This window comes from Chiloscyllium plagiosum, unplaced genomic scaffold (assembly GCF_037043375.1).
Source record: "Chiloscyllium plagiosum isolate Xiang-an unplaced genomic scaffold, Cpla_swu_hap1 HiC_scaffold_45, whole genome shotgun sequence".
Classification (NCBI taxonomy): domain Eukaryota; kingdom Metazoa; phylum Chordata; class Chondrichthyes; order Orectolobiformes; family Hemiscylliidae; genus Chiloscyllium; species Chiloscyllium plagiosum.
In genome coordinates, this window is record NW_028270183.1 from 13,416,942 (window position 1) to 13,441,814 (window position 24,873).

The following is a 24,873-nucleotide window of genomic DNA, read 5'->3' on the forward strand; positions in this document are numbered from 1 at the left end:
AGACCCATTTTCCCCCCTGACTAATGCACCGAATCTACACATCCCAGAACACTATGGGCAATTTAGCACGGCCAATTCACCCTAACCTGCACATCTTTGGACTGTGGGAGGAAACTAGAGCACCCAGAGGAAACCCATGCAGACACTGAGAGAATGTGCAAACTCCACATAAACAGTCGCTTGAAGCGCTCTGAGTAATGCACCTAACACTATAGGCAATTTAGCATGGCCAATTCACTCTTAACCTGCACATCTTTGGGACTGTGGGAGGAAACTGGAGCACCCTGAAGAAACCCGTGCAAACGCTACACGGACAGTTGGCCAAGGCTGGAATTGAACCTGGGGCCTTGGCTTTGTGAGGCAGCACTGCTAACCACTGAGCCACCCCTTCTTAGCACTAGATAGTGGAACATGACATATGCTTAATTCATCATTTTCAGTCCTATGGGCACAGTTTGAAATTTGATTTTTTTTTGGTCTGTTCTTAAATGCTTATTGTTTATTATTCACAGGATTTCATTTGAGTGGAACTGTGACTGAGCTCGCCAACCAGGGTGAACCTGAGAAAATGTACAAAGTTGCCATCAGCTTTGACCGCTGCAAGATTACCTCTGTGACGTGTGGCTGTGGTAATAAGGACATCTTTTACTGTGGCCATGTAGTGGCCCTTTCCCTATACCGAATCCGCAAGGCTCAGCAGGTGGAGCTGCGGCTCCCCATCTCCGAAACGCTCTCGCAAATGAACCGCGATCAGTTGCAGAAGTTCGTCCAGTACCTCATCACTGCCCATCACACAGAAGTTCTTCCAACCGCACAGAAACTGGCTGATGAAATTCTCTCATCTTGTTCAGAAATTAATCAAGTGCACGGTAAGGCGCATGGCTGTGTTCTTGGCTAGATTTGCACAATCTGTCACTTCGTTGTTGGTCCAATTGAGTTTAAACAGCAGTTTTGATGCTTGCGTTTGATGTTTGATCTTCGTGGTGATGCTAGTAGCTTTAAGTGGAGCAGTTTGAGTTTTTAGTCCAGGGATGTGTAGGTTAGGTTCATTAATCAGGGGTAAGTGTATGGGAATGGGTCTGGGTAGGGTTGCTGTGGACTTGTTGGGCCGATGGGCCTGTTTCCACACTGTAGAGATTGTATGATTCTATGAATGTGCTGTGTTGTATTCACATTTTATTTGGATTACATTTTCTTTCTTTTTTTGTTGTACTTTCATCTTGCTTGGTGGCTGGTATGTGTTTAAGCAATCTATATTCTCGAGATGAAGATTTTTGTTCAGGTCTAGGACTCTAATTTCTTTTTGCTGTCAAGTTTTGTCAGATCACACAAAGCTTCACACCAGCTATCAGTTGAATCGATCTGATTAGAAAAGATTGGACAAGCTGGGCCTGTATCTATTAATGTTTCAAAGAACGAGTTATAATTTCACTGAAGCCTAAGATCCTGAGAGGAATTGACAATGATGTTTGTCCTTGGGGTGACTAAAACTAGGACTTGCAATGGGCGGGGGGGGGGGGGGGGGGGAGGTCTTCCGTTCTGAAACATACTTGACATTTTTCTGGGCTTGGAAACTCTTGAGAATTCTCTTCAATTAAAAATCGTGGAGGCAGCGTCATTGAATATTCTTAAGGTCCAGGAAAGTTGATGACTACCAAGAGTGTTGGAGATTGTTGGGAATGTGGCACTCTGACCAAAGTCAGATCAAGACTGAATGGCACCAATCCCCCCACTTCCTGTGTGTGAGAGACAGACAAACCGGCCCCACCTCCTATGTGTGTGTGTGTGTGAGAGAGTGAGAGTCTGTTTCAACTGACTAGTTCATGCCAGTATTTATGGTCTACTCTGTGCCAGTGTTTATGGCCCACTCTACTCTCCTTTCCTCTTTCCTTTTCTAAAGCTCTCATTTGCTTGATCATCCTCCCCTTAAAACACATCTATATCTGGCAGTGAGTCCCACGTTCTCACCACTGAGTAAACAACTTGTGTTGTCTATTGGATTTCTTGATGACTGTCTTTATAATGACAGCCTCTAGTTATACTGCTCTCCACAAACAAAAGCATCCCCTTCTGTTTTGAGCCTGAATTTAATTGGAACCTGGTGCTTCACAAAGCACAACGTAGGAGACAGCTCTCTGCATTCTGCCTTGAACGCAGGTCCTAAAGTGTATACTTGCCATTTTGTTACCTGTCCTGACGCTCTGCTGTTGCATTTTGGGGCAAGATTATGATGTGAGAAATTTAGTCTGCCCACACCTGTTCTTGGTGGATGCTTGCCAAGAGTGGAGAAACCATTTCCATAGTTTGCATCTCCGTTCTTCATTTTAGCATTCTCAGGCACTTCCTAAATTGTACCCTTTTTGTTTGGAACAAGATTTTTAATGGGGCTTATTTTCCAAGATTGCCACGTCTTCAGTTTCTGTGCATTTCTTGTCGAACTGAATGTGTATCTGGAATTGCAATGTGCAAGTCTATTTAACAGGGAGCTAACTAAGCAGATGGAGAAAGGAACAGGATACCATATTTCTGCTGAAGTAGGGTGGAACCAGATCTGTGTAGAACATAACTGTCAGAATGGACTTGAGATCTATTTGTTTTTCTTAAACGCATAATACAAATATAAGCTGTTCATGTACAGACAGATGGGGTTAGTTTAGAATGGCATCATGGTATGTACAGACATGGTGGGCTGAAGGGTCTTCCTGTGCTGAACTGTTAAATGTTCTTCGTTTAACATAAATGTCTAAAGGTGGTTCTCTGAAGCAGTGTCAAACAAAATTGACTTGTGATATTAAGACCGTATTGGTCTACATTGAAGAAGGGTCACAAAGAAGGAAAGAGAGGCAGTGTGTTTTAGGGTCGAATTCCAAACCTTGATACCTCAGCAGCTGAAGACATGGCCATGGATGGTGGAGCCATGAGAATTGAATGTGTAAGAAGTCAAGGTTGCAAAAATTGGGGGGTGGAGGATGAGGCTATGATGGAACTCAAACTGGAGTTTTCAATGTCATGTCAAAAGAATTGTGAACCAGGGAACCAGTGTAATTCAGTGAGTGTGAGAGGCTGACTAAGTAGAATTTGATGCAAGTTAAGTTGCAGGCCGCACCATGTTTTCAAGAGTTTGTGTTCATGAAGGTAGAGTATGGCACCATTAATAGGAGAGAATTGGAATGGTCCCGGCTAGTGTTGCAGAATGTTCTTTTTCAGAAGGATGAAGCTGTGTCAGGGACTAAGTTAGCAATATTACAAAGATTGAAGTGGGCGGTGTGGTCTGGAGATCATCTCTGATTCAGGTGTGACATAGCTTACAAGTCATGTGGTTCAACTGACCAGTGAGTAAGGAGCATTTGGCAGTGAGGGGATGGCATTTGTGATTAGGGCTGATAATGTTCTCTCTATGGTAAGAGTAGCACAGATATACTGGGGTCAGATGTTTTAACAGCACTGGTTGCAGGTCCTGCAACAACTGAGGTTACCACGAAGGACATTCCTCCTCAATCTCTCCCTCGCTTGAGGTGTGGTGACCCTCAGGTTAAACCGCCACCAGTCATCTCTTTCAATGAGAGAGCAGCCCTCTGATCCACTGGGACTACGTTGACTTTGACGTTACTTTTGCCAATGATTATACCAGCTTAGAGTTGGACTTGCAAAAATGTTGGAAACTGTCAAAGCATTTCACATGTTAAATTATTTTTGAAGTATCATTGGTAAATGTGCCAACTGCTTTGGAGTGCAACATTTGGCTTTTGGATGAATGTGTTTGTTTTTCGTGGTATTGGTTAAATGAGGAATTGGCCAGGCCACTGGGCAAACCTGCTTTCTCCTTTTGAGTATTCTCATGGGAATTGTAACATCACCTTTTATAAGTATTCAGTTTTTAATGTCTCATAGAATGATTGCACATGGTTAGGGCTGATTTCTGAGGTTTTATTGTATCTGGCTTTTCATATTTAAGATAACAAATTGGTCGGCACTGTCTAAACTACTTCTGATCAGGATCGCACTCCAATAGCTATTTGTTCCCAGTTCTGAAGGTGGGCTAAGTCATACGTTTATTACAAATAGAAGTGAATCTGTAGCAGGGCTAATCTGTACACAGCGAGAGTATGTTTAAAACTGCTCATCAAATTTGCATGCGACGCATTCAACCTGATTGTATAAAAAATTGAGATCATATGAGCATTCTTTTTCTCTTGGCAAAGCTGGTTATTATATAATGATCAGAATGTACTGTTCAGAATGGCTGAATTGTCCTTGGGGCAGGTTCTAGGCAATGACAAGTCATGCAGATGAGTTAGCCAGCTGAAGGGATGGGCATTGTTAAGTCTGTTCAGGAGACCTTTCCAGTACTGCCTTGCAAGATCAAAGCAGTTCAGTGCATCCACCTACCAAGGGATCTTAATGTTACAATGCACTTGTGGCACTTTTTTTTCCCCATTTGAACGAAGTGGCTGATTTCCAGCTCTGCAATTGGAAAGGGCATTGCGATTGGGATGTGCCTGACAAATGATATTTTTGTGGGTCCATTCTGCTATTGCTTTTGCCCCGATGGGTGTTCAAAGTGCTGAAATGTTTCTCCGAATCCATGATGCAGCAGATGGTGAGTGAGTGAGTGCAGGGTGGATAGAGTATCGGTGTTTGCAACAGGGAGTGCTGGGGAGTAAGATCGATGATTCCCTTTTATACCACGTAAAATGTCTTGGCAATGTTTCTTCGCACTTTGGTTGCTTTCTGCCATCTGTTTTGATTCTGATTTGAGCAGAGCTATAGCAAGCAGCCTACTTGTTAAAGTAATGTGATGTCTGACATTATTTCCACCCGAGGCAAAGATTGTTTGTTCTCAGTTGTGGGTAGTGCTGTATCATGTGTCTTCCCCATGTGACCATTCCTCGGTATACCGCGAGTGTTAGCAGAATGCTTGTTCGTTTGTTATATGTTTGGAGAGGTGGTCCTCCTTAAAACCTGATGATCTTCCTCAGCGGCTGCAGTCCTTGCATCTGCATAGTTCCACAGTGCAGTTAGGTTTGGAATAACAAGATTTTGACCTAGTAATGAAGAAAGAACAGTAATTACAGTTCCAAGTTAAACATTGTATGACTTGGAACTTTTGGTGTGGTGGTGTTCCCTGGAGGCTGCTGTCCTCTCTCTTCTAGCTGGTTAGCACTGAGACAGAATCATTGGTGTTTCTCGCACTGCTGCATGTTTATAGTATAAAACTACTCGTGTGCAGCTAATAGAGGGAGTGCATATTAAAGATGTAGTGTGGGCTGCTTTTGTCCTGGCCAAGCTGCTTAAATATTTCTGCAACTCACTGCAGAATCCCTCTTGCAGACACTGTGTATGTGGCTGATTCAGTTAGTTTTCTGGCCACTGCCTCCCTGATGCTGGTGAACAATTCAGATCCCTTTCCAATCTAATTGCTATGACCTTGTACGGTGTCCCCGCTCTGCTGATTTCTGTTGATGGGGTAATGACTTTTTTTCTAAAAGAATTGGTGAGTGTATTCTTTGAAAATGAACTGAACACAACCCTTTTATTCTAAATTTAAATTTCTCAGATGCTATAAAAGATTGTTCAACTGATTGAGACTCTGAGGAGAGTCTGCCTAAAAACTGGATGCAGGCACAAGGCAGAGTGCTCGTCATTATTTGTTTGTTTAAACTTTGAATGTTTTCATGTTTTTTACTGTATGTAACTTGGATAAGCAAATTTGCAACTGTACTTTAATTTATGCCAAGTCCATAATGACACCAGCTTACGAGCCAGTTTGGTCTGAAAACGTAGTTGCCTATTAGAATAGTCCAGCTTCAGCTATTGTGAGGCCATGTTGCGGCTGTATCAGGACATTGGTTAGGCCACTTTTGGAATACTGTGTTCAGTTCTGGTCTCCGTGCCTTTGGAAAGATTTTGTGAAACTTGAAAGGGTTCAGAAAGGATTTAAATGGTAGTTGCCAGGGTTGGAGCGTTTGAGCTGTAGGGAGAGGCTGAATTGACTGGGGCTGTTTTCCCTGGAGCATCGGAAGCTGAGGGGTGACCTTATAGTGGTTTATAAAATCATGAGGGGTTTGGATAGTGATTAGCCAAGGTCTTTATTCCCACGGATAGAGGAGTCCAAAGCTAGAGGGCATAGATTTAAGGGGAGGGGAGAGAGGATTAAAAGGGACCTAACGGGCAACTTTTATTACAGAAGGTGGTGCATGTATGAAGGAAGTGGTGGAGGCTGCTGCAATTAAACAATTAAAAACAACTGGATGAGCAGATGAATAGGAAGAGTTTAGCGTTTCATAGGCCAAATGGGACTAGATAAGTTTGATATCTAGTTGTCATGGACAAGTTGGACTGAAGGGTCTGTTTCCATGCTGTACACCTGAGTATCTTGCCTGTCTCCTGTGCTTTTGCATTTAGTAGGATTCAACTCCGTGTGTAATTGTTTTACAAAAGTCGGGCTGTACCTTGCTTATTTTGAAAATGCTTTCCACATTGCATTGCAGGTGCTCCTGACCCTACAGCAGGTGCAAGTATTGATGCTGAGAACTGCTGGCATCTGGATGAAGAGCAGGTACAGGAGCAAGTGAAAGTGCTGCTGTCAATCAGTGGATACTACGGAGCTAGTAAGCAGCTGCACTCCATGTTTGCCAAGGTGAGCATCCATAGTGAGTTCAACCAATTAAAATCCCACGATTGTGGGTGGTTCATATCTGCTGCCTCTGCTTTCAGTAATATCTGTCATTCTTCAGCGTTTCTGAAAGCAATATCTTTGTCAAAATAAATCTGTTTCTTGCTGGACTGTCACTTGAGTTTTTTTTGACAGATGTCACTTATCTAAGTCTGGAGGCCTTGGTATGCACTTGGTCATTTGCTTTCCTTGACCTTTTAGCTTCAGTTGAGTAGTTTCCCTCCAGACCATATTTCAATAGTGGAAATAGTGAGGTATGAGAAATTGTTGAGAGCAGGAGAATTGAAAGGCAAGCTTTGGAGTTGCGTTTTGAATACAATTGGCTGTAAGTAGATGTCTGGCTTATTACACTTCTACTGACATCACCACGTCCACTCCAAGCAATTTTGAGAACAAGGGGAGAAAACATTCTCTGATACAGTTCCACATACACAAATCGCCTTTGGTCTCTGGCCACTTTGAGATTTTTTTTAGTATCACTGACGATAGACAGTGAATGACAGGCTGTCAGCCTGATGCAATCCTTGCGAATTATCCAAAAACACTGTTAGGAATTGCTGGAAGGAGGATACCACCCCCAACCTCTATCCGGAGAGACTTCTAACCCTTCACTGCTGAGGCTAATTGTAATGCCCCCACTCTGCTGATGAGACCGGCTAATTTAACCAACTGGAGAAGCAAACTGGGACCCTTTTCCCAGCTCCAGCACTAGTCAGCTTGAGGTGCCGCGTGCATGTCTAATTCACCCCATGGCGATGTATTATTTTAATGGCAATTGGTTAATTGTCTCTGCTTATTATTGGGGTTATGGTGGAATAGATTTTTGTAGCTGAAAATGTGTTGCTGGAAAAGGGCAGCAGGTCAGGCAGCATCCAAGGAACAGGAGAATCGACGTTTCGGGCATAAGCCCTTCTTCAGGAATGGCTTATTCCTGAAGAAGGGCTTATGCCCGAAACGTCGATTCTCCTGTTCCTTGAATGCTGCCTGACCTGCTGCCCTTTTCCAGCAACACATTTTCAGCTTTGATCTCCAGCATCTGCAGCCCTCACTTTCTCTCGAATAGATTTTTGTAGCTTAGCTCTTAAATTTATGCAGTTTCAGCAATTTCTTTCCTTGCATGACAGGTGCGGGAGATGCTCAGGATGTGGGACTCCAATGGGGCTCGTATGCTGACTCTAATGACGGAACAGTTTATGGAAGACCCACGGCTCTCTCTCTGGCGACAACAGGGGACAGGAATGACTGATAAATGTCGGGAGCTGTGGGATGAGTTAGGTAACGGCTGCTGTTTATGCCTCATGTTAAACGTGCTTTGTTAGTCAGCCCATTTTACTCAGTAACTTGAGTTGGCCCCTATAGCCTCACTTTGTTCGTTTTTGACTCTGGTTCACTTCATTATTGATGTCTGTACCTGAGAACGCTTCTGTTTTTGGGTTGACTGTGCTCAGCTGGAATTTGGGTGTAATGTTCGTGCGGTTTTTAAAATTGTGGCCTTCATTCAGGAAAGTTTTTTCTTCTTCCTTTTTGGCTCATCCTGCTCAGTGTGTAGGACGAACATGCATCAACTCGCAAATGAAACCGGCAAATTTTGGGACTACTCAAGCAGGTCCGACAGCATCTGTAGACAGAGACTGAGTTCTGGGGAGAATTTGTGTATGGGCAAGCTCACGTGGCTGGTTGTGAAATGGGGAAGTGGTCTCTGCCTCTGCCTTGTGGCTTTGACTAACACAGAGTAAAGGTTGGCAGCATCTGTCAGGAGCAGGTTTGCCAGTTTAATGGTTAATCAGGCTGGAGGCCTCCAAGATTTGGTCTACCTCATGGGCTATGCTGCATTAAGTTGCGTGAATTGGGTGAGAATGGTTTCAGGGAGTGGGTATGGATTGGCACAGCAGTTATGGAAATGCAAAGTTGCATGTTTGCCATTTGAGACCTCTCCCCTTCCCAAACATAAGCCACTTCACTAAGTCTCCATCAGTGTTTCAGATTGGCTTTTCATGGGACTGATTTGCACCATGTCATCTTTATGCTCCCAGTTGATTCCTTTTAGAGTCATCAAGGTATACAGCATGGAAATAGGCCCTCTGAACCAACCTGTCCATGCCACCCAGCTTTCCTTATCTGAATTGGTCCCATTTGCCTGTGTTCGCCCCATATCTGTCTCAACCATTTCTATCCATTTTCCATACAATCAGAAGGAAATGTTTGTGTCTCTCTGATGTAGTGTCGCAGCTCGTCAGATTCCTTTGATAGCATCTTTCAAATTCTCAACCTCTTCCACCTCGAAGGACAAGGGCAGCAGATGTATAGGCACACCACCTGCAAGTACCCCTTCAAGCTCCACCAGATCTAGACTTTGAGCTACACTGCTGTTCCTGCACTGATGGATCCAAAAACTCTAGTTCCCTGCCTAACAGCACTGGAGGTGTACCGACACCCCAAGAGTTGCAGCGGTTCAAGAAGGTCGCTCATCATTTCTTCACGGGTTATGAGTAAATGCTGGCATAGCCGGTCATGCCCACAGTCCATGAATGAATAAAAAAAATTTTAAATCTGTGGAATTTTTATTTATTAGCTAGTATCTGATATAATCTATAATTTAAAGGAAAAGTAGCACACTATACATTTTTGCTTCATGGTCAGTGAATGATTATTGGTGTCCTCATTGTATTGTACGGCCCAGAATTCCATGCTTCTCTAAAAGAAGCATGGCTTTTTTTAATGTTGACCTGAATAGTTAATATTTTCCATTAGAGGACACTTGTAACAATGCCCCATTTATTTGTTTGTTAGCACAGACCTTGAGTACTGCTGTGAAAGCAAAGACCGTTTGTTGAAGCTTTTTGTCTTGCATTCATCAGAACGTGTAACGAAAACGAAAAGTGCGTTATGCTGAATAAGAGGATTTGCTGATTAGTAAATGTGCTGCTGTGGTGTGTACAGTCAATCATCATTAAATGATGCAATTGAATATCCGGTGTTTGGACAAGAATTTCATAGGGTGGCATCTGTACGAAGCACCATGAAATAGGAGCAGGAGAAGACCCAGTGAACCTGTTCTGCTGTACCTTAAGGTCATGGTGCATCTGATTGTGGTTTTAACACTTTCTCTTGCCTGTGTCCCATACTCCTTTGATCAAAAATGTATCTAATGCCAGCCTTGAATGCATTTAGTGATTAAGCTTCCACTGCTCTCTTGGATGGAGTGTTCAGAAGAAAAAGCAACTCTGAAAACAAATTTCTCCTCCAAGTCTTATGTGAGAGATGCCTTAATTTGAAAGCATGCCTGCTTGTTCTAGATTCCCCCATGAGACGAAGCCTCTTCCCAGTATCTAATCTGTCAACCCCCCCCCCTCCATCTTGGATTTCAACAGATCACCTTTTATTCTTCTTAACTCCAATTAATATAGCTCCACCTTTCCTTATATGATAACCCCTTCATCCCTAGTACCAACCATGTGAACCTTCTCTGAACTGCTTCCAATGCAAAATGTATCTCTCCTTAAGAAAGATCAAAACTATTTACAGTACTCCATGTGCAGTTCCATCTGTGTCCTGCATGGCTTTGGAGGATCTCTTCGATATTTCATTCCCCTTCCAATAAAGACCAAAACACTACTTCCTTCCTAATTAATTCTCGACCCACATCCTCAATTTTTGTGGCGCATGTATATAGGCACCCAGATTCACCAAGTGCAGCTTTCTGCAGTGTCATTTCAGTTAAATAATGTTCTTTTCTGTTCTTCAACTGCCAGAGTTGACAACCTCACATTTTCACGCTTCATGCTCAATTTGCCATTTGTTTTTCCCACTCTTTTAACCTATCTATATCCTTTTTCAGACTGTTTGTGTCCTTCTCATGATATCATCAAATTTGACAATGTTACATTATTCCTTCATTGAAGATGAGGGTAAAGCAGTTGATGTGGTGTATATGGATTTCAATAAGATGTTTGAAAAGGTTCCCCGTGGTAGGCTATTACACAAAATGTGGAGGCATGAGACTAAGGGTGATTTAGTGGTTTGGATCATAAATTGGCGAGCTGAAAGAAGACAGGGTGGTGGTTGATGGGAAATATTTATCATGGAGTTCAGTTATATTGGGGTACTGCAAGGATCTGTTTTGGGTTCACTGTTGTTTGTTACTTTTATAAATGACCTGGATGAGGGCACCGAAGGATGGGTTAGTAAATTTGTGGATGCCGCTAAGGTCGGTAGAGTTGTGGATAGTGCTGAAGGATGTTGTAGGTTTGAGGTACATAAATAAGATGCAGGGCTGGGCCGAGAGATGGTGAATGGAGTTGAAGGCAGAAAAGTGAGGTGATTCACTTTAGAGGGAGTAACAGGAATACAGAGTACTGGGCTAATGCTAAGATTCTGGGTAGTGTAGATGAGCAGTACTTGGCGTCCATGTGCATAGATACCTGAATGTTGCCATCCAGATTTATGGGGTTGTTAAGAAAGTGTACGGTGTGTTAGCTTTTATTGGTAGAGGGATTGAGTTTCAGAGCCATGAGGTCATGTTGCAGCTGTACAAAACTCAGGTGCAGCTGCATTTGGAGTATTGCATACAGTTCTGATCACCACATTATAGAAAGGATGTGGAAGCTTTGGGAAGGGTTCGGAGGAGATTTACTAGGATGTTGCCTGGTACGGAGGGAAGGTCTTACGAGGAAAGGCTGAGTGATTTGAGGCTGTTTTCGTTGGAGAGAAGAAGGTTGCGAGGTGACTTAATTGAGACACAAGATAATCAGAGAGTTAGATAGCTTTGACAGTGAGAGCCTTTTTCCTCAGATGATGATGGCTAGCAAGAGGGGATATAGCTTTAAATTGAGGGGTAATAGATAAAGGGCAGATGTTAGAGGTAGGTTCTTTACTCAGAGTAGTAGGGGCGTGGAATGCACTGCTGACAACAGTAGTAGACTCGCCAACTTTAAGGGTGCTTAAATGGTCATTGGATAGGCATATGGATGGGAAAGGAATAGTGTAGGTTAGATGGGCTTCACAGGACGGCGCAACATTGAGGGCCGAAGGGCTTGCATTGCACTGTAATGTTCTCTGTTCTAAGTCTCAAACGATCTAAATTCTAAATAGATCCCAGTTGCGATCACTGCAACATTTCTAATTAGTTTGCCAACTTGCAAGTGATTGTTTCTCTCTGTTTCTCCATCCATGCTAATATATCATGGGCAGCACTGTGAGCTCTTGTGAAATAAACTATTTTTTTAATGTAGGACTTTATCGAATGCCTTTTGGAAATTCAAATTCACTACAACCTCAAGTTTCCCCATTACCCTGCTTATCACCACCTCAAAGAACTCTATTTATTTGTCAGACACTTTGCTTTTATGAAACAATGTTGAAACTGCCTCATTTTATGGTTTTCTGAATAGTTTGTTATTACCATCTCAATGGATTGTAGCATTTTCCCTTTGAAGCAGATGTTAGATAAACTGACCTATAGTTTCCTGCTTTCTGCACCCCTAACCCACTTGAATAATATTTTTGTGGTTTTCAGATCTGCATGAATGTTTTCAGCATGTAGGGAATTTTGAAAAGAATCATTATTTCCGAAGCCTCTGCTTTCTTCATCTTAACATGCAGGCTATCGAATGTAGGGGATCAATATTGAACATAGAGGGATGACTCTCTCACACATTGAAGATGTTGATAGTTGTAGGAAGTTCGGAACAAAGTTCCGATTGCCTAGATCGTGGAGTCACTAACTGCAGAGGCAGAGTCTTTATTTTTCAGAGATTAATTTCTGAACAGCACAATAGGGTATAGGGTATGAGTCATGGTTGGAGATGATCATTTGTACAGACGTTTTGGGCCAAATGCTTCATTTGTTTTTGCAATAATATTCTTTGATATTCTTTTAGTATTCACAAGCAGAGTAGGTCTGCTTTGTTTACACACTAAGCTCCCTCTGCATTGCACCAAGAACATGGCGAAATACCAACCCTTGAAAGAGCATTTGTTGTACCAGTGTGAGATTTTCCACTCCCAGCAGAGCAACTTTGTCATTTTGATCAACTTTCATGGAGTGCCATTTTGTGCCACATCATGTATACTGCATGCCATTTTTACCAAAGATGTTGCTTGATTATCATTTCATGTGGGCAGCCAGTAGAGTCAATTCCTCCAATAAAGTCAGTTGTCATGGTTGAAGTTGTGAATGGGTGTATGGCAACGCTATTTTTCATTTTGCGAACCTTTCCAGCTGCATAATATGTAAGCTATAGATTATTGGGTTCTACCCTGTTAAGACCAACTGTGTGCGTGCAAGCCTAGCTCAGTTTCAACAGGTTGCTTTCAAAATTAGATCCTCTTAAACTTTCCAAGAAACCTTTAGCCTAGCCAGTTTTGAATCTGCAACATCAGTCATTTTGATGGTCACCTGATGAACGGAGTTGATCTACTGTTTCATTTTTTCTATACTTCTAATCAAAACTGCGAGGGGATCAGACCAATCATACCTTTTTGAGCTGTCAGGTAACGTGTGAAATAAACTAGTTCCTCTCTGGTATACATCTGAGCTCTGCACACATTGGTGTGTGGACTGATTCGCTGTTGATACAACTTGACTGAGATTATTAACGTACAAACAAGGAACAAGAGTAGTTCACTTTCCCCTTTAAGTCTCTTGCACTTTTCCGTAAGTTTATGGCTGGTTTACTTTAACTTCCACCTTACATTCCAGCATACCTGAATAATCTTTCATCCCTTCTGTGATCAAGAATCTCTGTCTCCGTCTTTTTTTTAAAACCAAATTAAGATTCTGCATCCACTGTCTTTTGGGGAATGGAATTCAAAAGGCACTCCACCCTCAAATGTTTTCTCATCTGTATCTTAATTGGGTGACTGTGTCTCTCTACACAAGTTTTAAACCGACTCCTAGTTCTAGATCCTCTAGATAAGAAGGAACAGTGGCTCAGTGGTTAGCACTGCTGTTTCACCGCGCCAGAGGCCCAGGTTCAATTCTAGCCTCAGGTGACTGTCTGTGTGGAGTTTTCACATTCTCCCCATGTCAGCATGGGTTTCCTCCCACAGACCAAAGATGTGTAGGTTAGGTGGTTTGACCATGCTAATTTGTCCCTAGACATGCAGAGGTGTGTCGGCTAGGTGCCCATGGCTCTTCATGCTCCATATCAAAATGTCTGGCTTCTGCTTGCCAACTCTGCCCTAAGAATGCAGGCAATTGGGGGAAAAAAGACTTTCTAACTGCCTGTCTAGTGTTTAATTTCTCCGTTCTGGAACATATATTTTTGTTAGTGAAAGAGTTGTTTTGAAACTGCAGCCAGTTTGAATTCCTTTTTGACCTGGCACATGATGTGCTTTGCATTCTTGCTGAGAAATTCTTTCTCCTCTGTTCTGCTTTGCTCAAGTTAAATGGCCAACGCCTGTCTTTACAGTGATTAGGCCATTGGATATAGGAGAAGTCAAAGTAATTCTTTCTGTGATAGATGCACCAACCAAACTTAAAAAAAAAAGCATGTGGCACATTCTCACAAAATCTCCTGTGGTGATAAATTTTTTGTGTATGAATGTGTTGGTGGCACACTTTGAAGCATCATTCCTGGAAAAGGCATTTGTTGAAGCTTTTGGGAAGATTCACGGGATTACCAGTGTAAAGGGAAAACGACATTTAATGTATGAGTAGAGAGTGCTGTTTGACTTTTTCTTTGGTAATGTTGCTTTGGAAAATGCGCCAGTTGATGATGACTGACCATTTACTGCCAAGCTGTATTTAAATTTTAAACGAGGCAGTTTGCCTGTGAACCAGTTCACTGGGAATTCGGAGCCGAGATTGTGTTCAGAAAGGTCAGCAATATACTTCTGCGGCGCAACTTTGTTTTACAAATGGCCTTGTCTGTAAGATAAAGAGTAAGGTCACCGTTCAGTGAGCTTTATGTAACCACATCTGAACTTGGTTTAAATCAATTCTGAGGATGATTCAGGTTATGAAATCACTGTTCATGCTTTCATAAGTTCTGTCCGTTCTGGTGTTTATTTTAATGCAGACTGCATGAAACCACCTTGTGGCAGGGGGATGTAGTTTCACTTTTCCTGGAATTAATGAGGGAATTGAGCACCTTGTTTGACCCTGGTCTGAGTTGAAGTTGAATGATGGGATGATTGACATTTTGTGCCCCCGAGCAATGAATGGTTTCCCATGCAAATAACATTGTGCAAGTGGTGTCCATGAATTGACCCAATAATTTCCCTTTTGGAAGCGTGTCGAGGTGTTATTGGGAAGGGGAGTTTAAGCAGCAATGCAGAAGGGGAGTGTAAATATTGGAAACGCAAACCTCAAATGCTGGAACTACTTAACAAGTCACGTATACAAAGAGTGAAACAAAGTTGAAGTTTTCCAGTGATGGCCTTTGATCAAAACTGGGAGATAAAGATCAAAACTAACTTTGATTTCATACCGACGATCTGAGTTAATACAGAAACCCAACTTAAAATTAACACTGGTACAGCGTGCTCAGTTTTTAAAAATAATTTAGTTTCCAAATATTACTGGAAAGTAAATGTTAGTGAGTCAGATTATTACTGTAACATAATTAAAATATCTGGCTGCAGTATTCTCAAATTGCCACTGCTACCGTGTCTCTGCAGAATCCTATGAAATGAGTGTTTCGGACAAGTGATGTTAGGAAGTTAACTTTGACGCCATGTACCAATCATGCAGCAAGTGCTAGTTGCACAATATGCCGCCTCATGAGTACAAAACTCTTGACGTGTCTAAGACCTGACTTTTTTCGTTACCCTTTCAAAGTGCATGTCATGTGAAAGTGTATTTGTGGTTACTAATTTCCAGCCCAGTTGTTGCTTTGAATTTCTCTTTGATGTTGCAAACAGCTGAGGACACCAGCCGGCTAAGTTTTTTTTTAAAAGGAGGCCACAGACCTCTTTTCCCCCCCCTTTAGGCATGTATGCTGTACCCACCCCATTGTTTATACAAAAACACTGAAGTGGCTTGGATTTATTTTTGGTCACAATTTCCTTTAATCACCAGTTTCTCCCTTTCCCTCAGGTGCTCTCTGGGTGTGTGTGGTACTGAACCCTCACTGTAAGCAGGAGGAGAAAGCTGGCTGGCTTGAGCTACTCAGGAAGTGGAACAACATGGATGTCTGCCCGCAAGAAGATGGTAACTATGGCAACCACATCAACGAAACCCCTAGTATCACTGGTATACAACACAACTCAAATCGAAACCAAGGTATTTAGCTTGTACTGTTGGAACTTTCCAAAAACAGCACAACTGCAACAGCAAATATACTTGTCACAGTTTCCTATCCTGTCCATGCTTGTATAGATCTTGTAACCATGTGAAGTGGAAAGAGTAGTGTTTCAGTGTTATGAATGACAAATGTTTTCAAGATAATGCCGCCACCACCTTTCCGTTTTGTATGGTGATTACCCAAACTTTTTTTGTCGGATGTTGTGGAAGGGATTGTGAAGATGTGTTCCTGGTCTTTAAGTTATGGCCATGCTACAGTGGACAGACAATAAATATCTCTCCATGCCCTCACCCAGTGATCATTCTTGTTGTTAAGCAACTTATTTGAATGGAAGTGGGGGGAATGTGCTCTTGCACCTGAGCTGGATGACCCCACATCTTTCCTAAGAGAGGTTTGGTAATCCATGAAGAGCAAGAGCAGTGTCTCCTGCCACATCCCACTTTATCACAGCCTGGAATGTCCTTAGCTTTATTTTCTGGATTGATTTGTTGATCTGTTTGCTAATTGGAGACGATACATCAGTACTGAAGGTGAGGTAAAGTACTATCCTCAATGGAGTCACCCTTTCTTTCAACCCCAGGCCTCCAATCTGTTCATATTTTACACACAATGCAGATTGAGTTTGTGTGAAGTGCTCAAAGCAAGCTTTACAGGGTGGTCACTCAAGGTGGTTCCATCTTATTGGCTTCTCTTCAATCAAATAACCTTTCCTCACTTGGCACTTTTTTATTGACATAATAATGGGAACCTACTAAATTGGAACTTGAGTTTACATACCAAACTCTTACTGTATACCAAACGTATTTGTGAGGGACTGGTCTCGTTTCCACTAGTTGATGGTTTATTCTTCAGCTGTTGGCTATGAGTGAAGCTAATGGGAGACTGGGGTGCATTTGTAATGTTTTGAAATGCTAAGTTAAAGCACCTGAAGTCAAACATGTAGTGGGGCTACTCCAATACGGCCTGCAGTATTTGACTGACCAGATACATCTGCATTATAAAGAGATTGCAGTCGTGACCCAGAATGATTTTATAGTTGGTTACGTTTTCTGAACAAAGCCTCAATTATTGAAGAGTCGAGAGGTTGTTGTGCTGCCCGACATGAGCTGAAGGGTAGAGATGGCATTTAAGCTAAAGAAGAACTGTCCTTGAGATGGTGAACATGAGTGCCAAATTCATAAGCCTCTCAAGATTGATTTCCCTATAGAATACTGCAGCTGTGGGAACAGGCTTCCAGAGGATTGATCTGGGGCCAGCTGACCCCTTTCAAAGGCAACTGGATCTGGGACTGATTTTGAGGCAGTCGGGGAAAGAACTTAGTGGCCCTTTTTATCGGGGGGAGGGGGTAGCGGTAAGGAGTGGTGTACGTAGGTAGAAATGACCCTTTTTCTAACTCTGGATTTTACGTTTTGAACAGTTAAGTATTCCGTCTGCTTAGAATGAGGTCACGTAATCTTTTTATGTTTTCTTTGGAAGCTTGTTTGGACGCCTGTGTTTCTTGGGGCTGGGTACATTGGCACTACATTTTACATTGCAAAATCCATTGCATCGAAAAAGTTTTCTCTCCAGTCAGCTGTGGTCTCTGTGTTTAAATATGATTCGTAGTTCAAAAAATGTTTGAACTTTGCTGCAACTTGCTCTTGTTCGTGATTCAAACTGCAAAGTGATTTGATGCAATGGCTGAGATTGCTAAATACAATAAAAATGCAGTTAGTTCTGCTCTGTCGAAACTAACTTGATTGATACATTGTGGAACTGCTTCCAGTGAAGGCGAGTTTGAGAGTTGACAAGGCTTCTGCTGACAACCTGGGGCACTGGAAAGACTGTCCAAGGACAAGTCTGTACAGGCCATCTCCCTGAAAGCTGCACAACTGGCATGTGGAGGTTCCCTGAGAGCTCTGCTCACACGACCACAGCAAACTGGAACTTTTCAACTCCAGCAGCTGCTGTGTCTAAAAGGGACCGGCAATAGGGACCAAGAGCACCTTTACTTAGTGCAAGAAGAAACTAGTTAAGGGCCAGGATCAGTAATAATTGCACTTGTATGAATCATGCTTGGGGGTGGCAGGGGGCATGTTGATATCCAAGCATTCCATTCAGCAGCAACGTGTTTCTGATTGGAGGGCAGGAATTAGTGAAGAATTCCTGAAGAAGGGCTTATGCCCGAAACGTCAATTCTCCTGTTCCCTGGATGCTGCCTGACCTGCTGCGCTTTTCCAGCAACACATTTCCAGCTCTGATCTCCAGCATCTGCAGACCTCACTTTCTCCTCATTAGTGAAGAATAGACAAAGCATCTCCGCTTAGTCTTAGAGCAGAGCTGGAACCTATTAGTTGTCCTCCCCAGCCTTTCACCCACATTGTCCAGCAACTATGATGACTGGAGTCCTCCAAACCTTAGATCCATTTGAAAGCCTTCTCCCCTTTGTTCTTGAAGATGCAGTCCTCAGATTGGCACAGCCTGGGTGTCATTCCTATATCCCTTGTGCCCCACCCAAGCTCCCACACTGGGCTTGCAAGCACAATTGTCTGCACAAGTATGAGTTGTGTCCTGAGAGCTTCTGTTTAACGTCAGTCTGGTAAACCACTGCTAAGGGTCAGATCAGTGTCTACACCAGCACAAGAGTTCAGTAGATATTTGTTAGAAGCAGGAACAGCTTGTTTTGGACATTGCTTTTCCCAGGTTCTGGGGTGCACACAAACTATAGTTCATGTGTACAAGGGGTGGAGGAATTATAAGACATGCTGGTAGTGAGAGATATAAGAAGTTGGGAGAAAGTATATGGAGGGCACATGTCTGCATAGACCAATTGGGCAAAATGGCTTGCTTGTTTAATTGTAGATATAATGCAAATGCAACACTAAGCATTCAATGTTGGATAGGTGTAGATTCAGAGAGGCAAAGTGAAATTTTATTCTTTAAACACAACATTCTGGACTGCTATATTGGTGAACAGACAAGGAAAGCAAACGATTTGTGTTCAATCTGTCCAGGCTTGGCCTCATCTGGAGCATTGTGTTCAACTTTGGCCCCTACACTTGGGAAGATTGTAAAATCATCAGCGAGGATACAGAGAAGATTCATGAGAATGCTACCAGCCCCGAACTTTAGTTATGTCGAAAGATTAAAGAAATTGGGACTTCTCTCCTTTTTTAGAGGAGAGAAGATTTGATAGAGGGTGCCCAAAATCATGAGGGGTTTTAGAAACCTTTCCCCATTGGTCTAAGGATCGATAACAGAAGGATGTACTAATTAACAAAATATTATTTTTCGCACCGTGGTGTGAATGCATAGCATGGAAGCAGTCAATTAAAGCTTCAAAAGAGAATGGAATACGATCTGAAAAGGAAAAATTGCGAGGCTATGGGGAAACAGCAAGGGAGTGAGTGTCAATGGGTGAGTGGCTGCTTCGGAGGGTAGGGGTGAGGGTTGATTTGACCTCCTGCAACCATTTACTGATTTCATGATAAGGTAGTGTTTGAATTTGTATAATGTAGACAAAATTTGGGATGGCTGACCTTCAGGTCCTGTGTTTGTTGTGATTGTGTTGTTGTGCGTCACGCAGTTGAAAGAGGTTGCAGAGCAGTGAAACGACTGTCTTTCAACCCCAGCAGGCACCCGGCGAACTGTTTTTGTGCGTGCAATAGAAGCCTGTGGACTCGACTGGAAAGACTGTCACCTCCGGAAAATTATCAGCAGTGACAGCTACACAAACCAGTGGCGAGATGGAGACCGGTCACTCTTCGACTCTCAGGGGCGTCCCCTTTGGCTTGGTGAGTAGATTTTAGGTTGCCGCGGAATAAGGACACAGAATTGCATTCCCATTAACTGCTCAGGGCACCAGAACAGTCTTGTCAAATGCCACTTTGAGACTTTGCAGTGTCAGAATTGTACTGGAGAGTTGAACAGTGACTGCTACTTGCATTTATATTTAGATTAGATTACCTACAGTGTGGAAACAGGCCCTTCGGCCTAACCAGTCCACACCGGTCCTCTGAAGAGTAACCCACCCAGACCCATTTCCCCTCTGACTAATGCACCTAACACTATGGGCAATTTAGCATGACCAATTCACCTGATCTTCACATCTTTGAAGCAAAATGAAGCAAAATTTTCCTCCGCTACATTGATGACTATATCGGCGCTGCCTCGTGCTCCCACAAGGAGGTTGAACAGTTCATCCACTTTACCAACACCTTCCACCCTGACCTCAAATTCACCTGGACCGTCTCAGACTCCTCCCTCCCCTTCCTAGACCTTTCCATTTCTATCTCGGGCGACCGAATCGACACGGACATTTACTATAAACCGACCGACTCCCACAGCTACCTAGAATACACCTCCTTCCACCCTGCCCCCTGTAAAATCGCCATCCCATATTCCCAATTCCTTTGTCTCCGCCACATCTGCTCCCCGGAGGATCAGTTCCAATACCGTACAACCCAGATGGCCGCCTCCTTCAAGGACCGCAATTTCCCGCCAGACGTAGTCGACGATGCCCTCCACCGCATCTCTTCCACTTCCCGCTCCTCCGCCCTTGAGCCCCTCCAACCGCCACCAGGACAGAACCCCACTGGCCCTCACCTAGCACTCCACCAACCTCCGTGTACAACGTATCATCCGCCATCATTTCCGCCACCTCCAAACGATCCCCACCACCAGGGATATATTTCCCTCCCTCCCCTCCCCTATCAGCGTTCCGAAAAGACCACCCCCTCCGTGACTCCCTCGTCAGGTCCTCACCCCCCACCAACCCAACCTCCACTCCCGGCACCTTCCCCTGCAACCGCAAGAAATGCAAAACTTGCACCCACACCTCCTCCCCCTCCCCTTACTTCCCTCCAAGGCCCCAAGGGACACTTCCATATCCGCCACAAATTCACCTGTACCTCCACACACATCATCTATTGCATCCGCTGCACCCGATGTGGCCTCCTCTATATTGGGGAGACAGGCCGCCTACTTGCGGAACGTTTCAGAGAACACCTCTGGGACACCCGGACCAACCACCCCATAGCCCAACACTTTAACTCCCCCTCCCACTCCACCAAGGACATGCAGGTCCTTGGACTCCTCCATCGCCAGACCATAGCAACACGATGGTTGGAGGAAGAGCGCCTCATCTTCTGCCTGGGAACCCTCCAACCACAAGGGATGAACTCAGATTTCTCCAGTTTCCTCATTTCCCCTCCCCCCACCTTGTCTCAGTCAAATCCCTCGAACTCAGCACCACCTTCCTAACCTGCAATCTTCTTCCTGACCTCTCCGCCCCCACCCCACTCCGGCCTATCACCCTCACCTTGACCTCCCTCCACCTATCGCATTTCCAATGCCCCTCCCCCAAGTCCCTCCTCTCTACCTTTTATCTTAGCCTACTGGATACACTTTCCTCATTCCTGAAGAAGGGCTTATGCCCAAAACGTCGATTCTCCTGTTCCTTGGATGCTGCCTGACCTGCGCTTTTCCAGCAACACATTTTCAGCAAAATCAAGCCACAATGAGACGTTGCGGGGAGTTGGTGGGCGGGCGGTATTCCTTTCAAAAGCTTGGAGGAGTTTGGGGGAGGTATGAAAGCTTTAAGATATCACTAAAAGGAAGGAATTCCAGAAGTCGGGGGCAGCTGAAGTTAAAGCCGTCACTAGCAGAGTTATTTGAAATGAAGAATGCACAACAAGCTTGAATTAAATATGTGAAGGAGATTATGAGATAGGGAGAATTGTGTGTTAAATTTGAGGCTATATGAGAGGCAGTTAGATCGTAGCCTGCATTCATTCTCCCATTCATTTTGGCACAGAGGTGAGGCAACTAAGGATTAGTTTGCTGCTTAAAAAATGTCAAGAACAAGGCTTGCTTTGGTGTGGGAGAGAAGTTTTTCCAGAGTGATGATTGTGGTCGTAAAATAAATTTTATTATTAAGGATAGTGATGTTGGTACTGCTGGCAACTTGTGCAGGCAGTGCCTGGGTGGTGAATGGGACCCAATTGCAAGTAGATTCGTACACGAGTCAGAATGCAGGACAATATAAAATAGTACGTAAGACAGACCTTTTAAAATTAAACCTCTGTGTGGGATCATGTTTGTGAGCACGAGTGTTCCTAAGTTTGGGTGGTTTGTGTTTCATGGACCATCTGTACATGACAGAGCAGCTTATCTGATTTTATTGGTGCACTTGAGTCTTGTGAATATCCTACACGACACCTCATCTCTCCACCCCATGCTAAATGTCTACCAGAATCAATAGCTGATCCTTGACTAATACAAGACATCTGTGGCTACACGCAAATCCCAAATACTTGTTGTTTCTGCTGTCACATCATCAATTACTGAAACGCATAAGGCAGTTGACCTGCTGGCTATTCAATACGCAAACAGATTGAGGCAAAACTCTTAAGATTTGAAACATCTGGTTCACCAAAATAAGTAATTGAATTTAATACCAGATTAGTATCAAAATTCAAATGATCAAATAATTGTGTATTTTTGTCCTGCCACAGCTTGGTGTTAGGTTACCTGCCACTAGGGGAGTACCTGGCTACTGCAGCTCTCCAGGCCTTAGTGTGTCCAAAGTTTAGCTTAAGTGTGCCAGCTTGTGGAGGAGTAGGGTTTCTGGTTTCCATTCTGATCTGAAGTATCCAGCACTAATCCGATACAATCACTTTTTTGTTTTTTTTTTTTGCAAAACTTTTGTTTTCATGACACTAAGGTTGGTGGAGTTGCGGAGAGTGTGGAAGTATGTTACAGGTTACAGAGGGACATAGATAAGCTGTAGAGCTGGGCTGAGGGGTGGCAAATGGACTTTAATGTGGAAAAGTGTGAGGTGATTCACTTTGGAATGAGCAACAGGATTAAAGATGAGCAGAGAGATCCGTGTCCATGTACATCGATCCATGAAAGTTGCCACTCAGGTTGATAGGGTTGTTAAGAAGGCATATGGTGTTCATTGGTAGAGGGTTTGGGTTTCGAAGCCATGAGGTCATGTTGCAGCTGTACAAAACTCTGGTGCAACCGCACTTGGGGTATTGTGTACAGCTCTGGTCACCACATTATAGGAACGATGTGGAAGCTGTGGAAAGGGTTCAGAGGAGATTTACTAGGACATTGCGTGGTGTGCAGGGAAGATCTTATGAGGACAGGATGAGGGACTTGAGGCTGTTTTTGTTAGAGAGAAGAATGTTAAGAGGTGACTTAATTGAGATATATATAAGATAATCTGAGAATTAGATCAGGTGGGCAGTGAGAACCTTTTTCCTTGGCTGGCGATGGCTCGCACGAGGGGACACAGCTTTAAATTGAGGGGTGATAGATATAGGATAGATGTTAGAGATAGTTTCTTTACTCGGAGTAATAGGTGTGTGGAACACACTACGTGCAACAGTAGTAGACTCGCCAACTTTAAGGGCATTTAAATGGTCATTTGATAAACATATGGATGAGAATGTAATAGTGTAGGTTAGATGGGCTTCAGATTGGTTCCGCAGGTCGGTGCAACATCAAGGGCCTGTACTGCGCTGTAATGTTCTGTGTTCTATGTTCTGTGTTCTATGTTCTGTGTTCTAACTGTGGTTTAGTTAAGAGAAATATTGTTTCCCAGCTTTTCTGAGTATTCAGAAATAAGTGACTGAGAAACTTCCATTGCGTTCTTATCTCTGGTTTTCCTGGCCAGAGCCCTTCCTTTATCTTGCGTTACTTCCTTCCAATCTTCCTTCTAATCTTCCTTGTGCACTTGGGTGACTTTCTACTTACATTTCAGTGCAAGTAAGTTGCAGCGGCCCAATATCTAATGATAAACATTTGCAGTAATCAAGGAATTTCAAAGCAGTCGGTATCTTTTTTTTAAAATATAGAGCATGTCCCAACTGCATGTGCCAGAGTGGATGCACTGAGATCTCACGGGTACCCACGGGAAGCTCTTCGTTTGGCTATTGCAATTGTCAATACACTGCGATTGCAGAAGAGACGCCAGTTGGAAATGTACAAGCAACAAAAGAAAGGTAAGTGGGACTGCAAGCTACTCTGGAGGGTTGGACTGGGCTCCCCATGGGGTGTTGAGAGCTGAAAAAAGTCTCGTCCTACCTGTTTTACTCTTATTTAAGATTGCAGCAGGTCAGGAAGAAGGGCTTGTGCCCGAAACGTCGATTCTCCTGTTCCTTTGATGCTGCCTGACCTGCTGCGCTTTTCCAGCAACACATTTTTAAGCTCTGATCTCCAGCATCTGCAGTCCTCACTTTCTCCCATTTTATTTAAGATCTTCAACTTTTGTTTAAACTAACACCAGCCTACACAGTAGAAACGTTTCCTGTTCCTCAATTGCCAGTTCATTGTGTAAAGTAATTGACTTTTCTCATTTCTCTTTGAAAGAAGATGGGGGAAGAAATTGATTGGGTTTCAAAGTGAGTTTTTGGAATGTTCAAGATGGAGTAAGGTGCTTCATAAATAGTTTTTTTTTCTGAAAACCCACCATGGGGTTTGTGTTCTGTGAATAGATTTGATAATGTGCTTAATGAGCAACAGAGATTCTGTCCCATGGCTCCGCAGCAGGGAACAGGATGTGTTTTAATGGCTTTGCTTTGTTTTTTCAGAACTGTTGCAGAAAGGGTCAACCACCATCTCAAACCAGGAAGGTTGGGTTGGACATCCCCTGGATCCTGTCGGGTGTTTGTGCAGGACTTTGCTTGAAGCTTGTAAAATGGAGGACGACAGCTCTGTATTGTTCACTGGTAAATACTCCAATTACTGCTTCTTAGGAAATCCTGCTTTAAAGATGTGTCTGTGGTTTGTTGTTACCTGCTCCCAGCCAATGCAGTGGTCAGTCGGGCTGTGGCTTTGGCAGCCAGTGAGGGCGAAGGGGGATATCAGTTGCCTCAGGAAATGAATGGTCTTTTGCAATTCTCCCATCATATTAATGCTGTGGAATTGAAAGCTGGTTGGTGCATTGCAAATCAAAACAGT

At 43.4% G+C, this 24,873-nt stretch overlaps 1 protein-coding gene across 3 annotated transcripts in view; it reads left to right on the forward strand.

The window, feature by feature from the left end:
- LOC122552364 (zinc finger SWIM domain-containing protein 5-like) overlaps positions 1-24,873 on the forward strand; it is a 96,591-nt gene that overhangs the window by 52,325 nt on the left and 19,393 nt on the right. For 2 of the 3 annotated variants that reach the window (XM_043695114.2, XM_087983102.1), the window contains 7 exons: positions 513-869; positions 6,492-6,640; positions 7,801-7,951; positions 15,717-15,902; positions 19,536-19,697; positions 23,769-23,915; positions 24,504-24,641. In XM_043695114.2, the coding sequence (XP_043551049.2) occupies positions 513-869; positions 6,492-6,640; positions 7,801-7,951; positions 15,717-15,902; positions 19,536-19,697; positions 23,769-23,915; positions 24,504-24,641 (1,290 nt within the window). The remainder of the gene's footprint in view (positions 1-512; positions 870-6,491; positions 6,641-7,800; positions 7,952-15,716; positions 15,903-19,535; positions 19,698-23,768; positions 23,916-24,503; positions 24,642-24,873) is intronic. The other variant, XM_087983101.1, reaches the window with a different exon arrangement.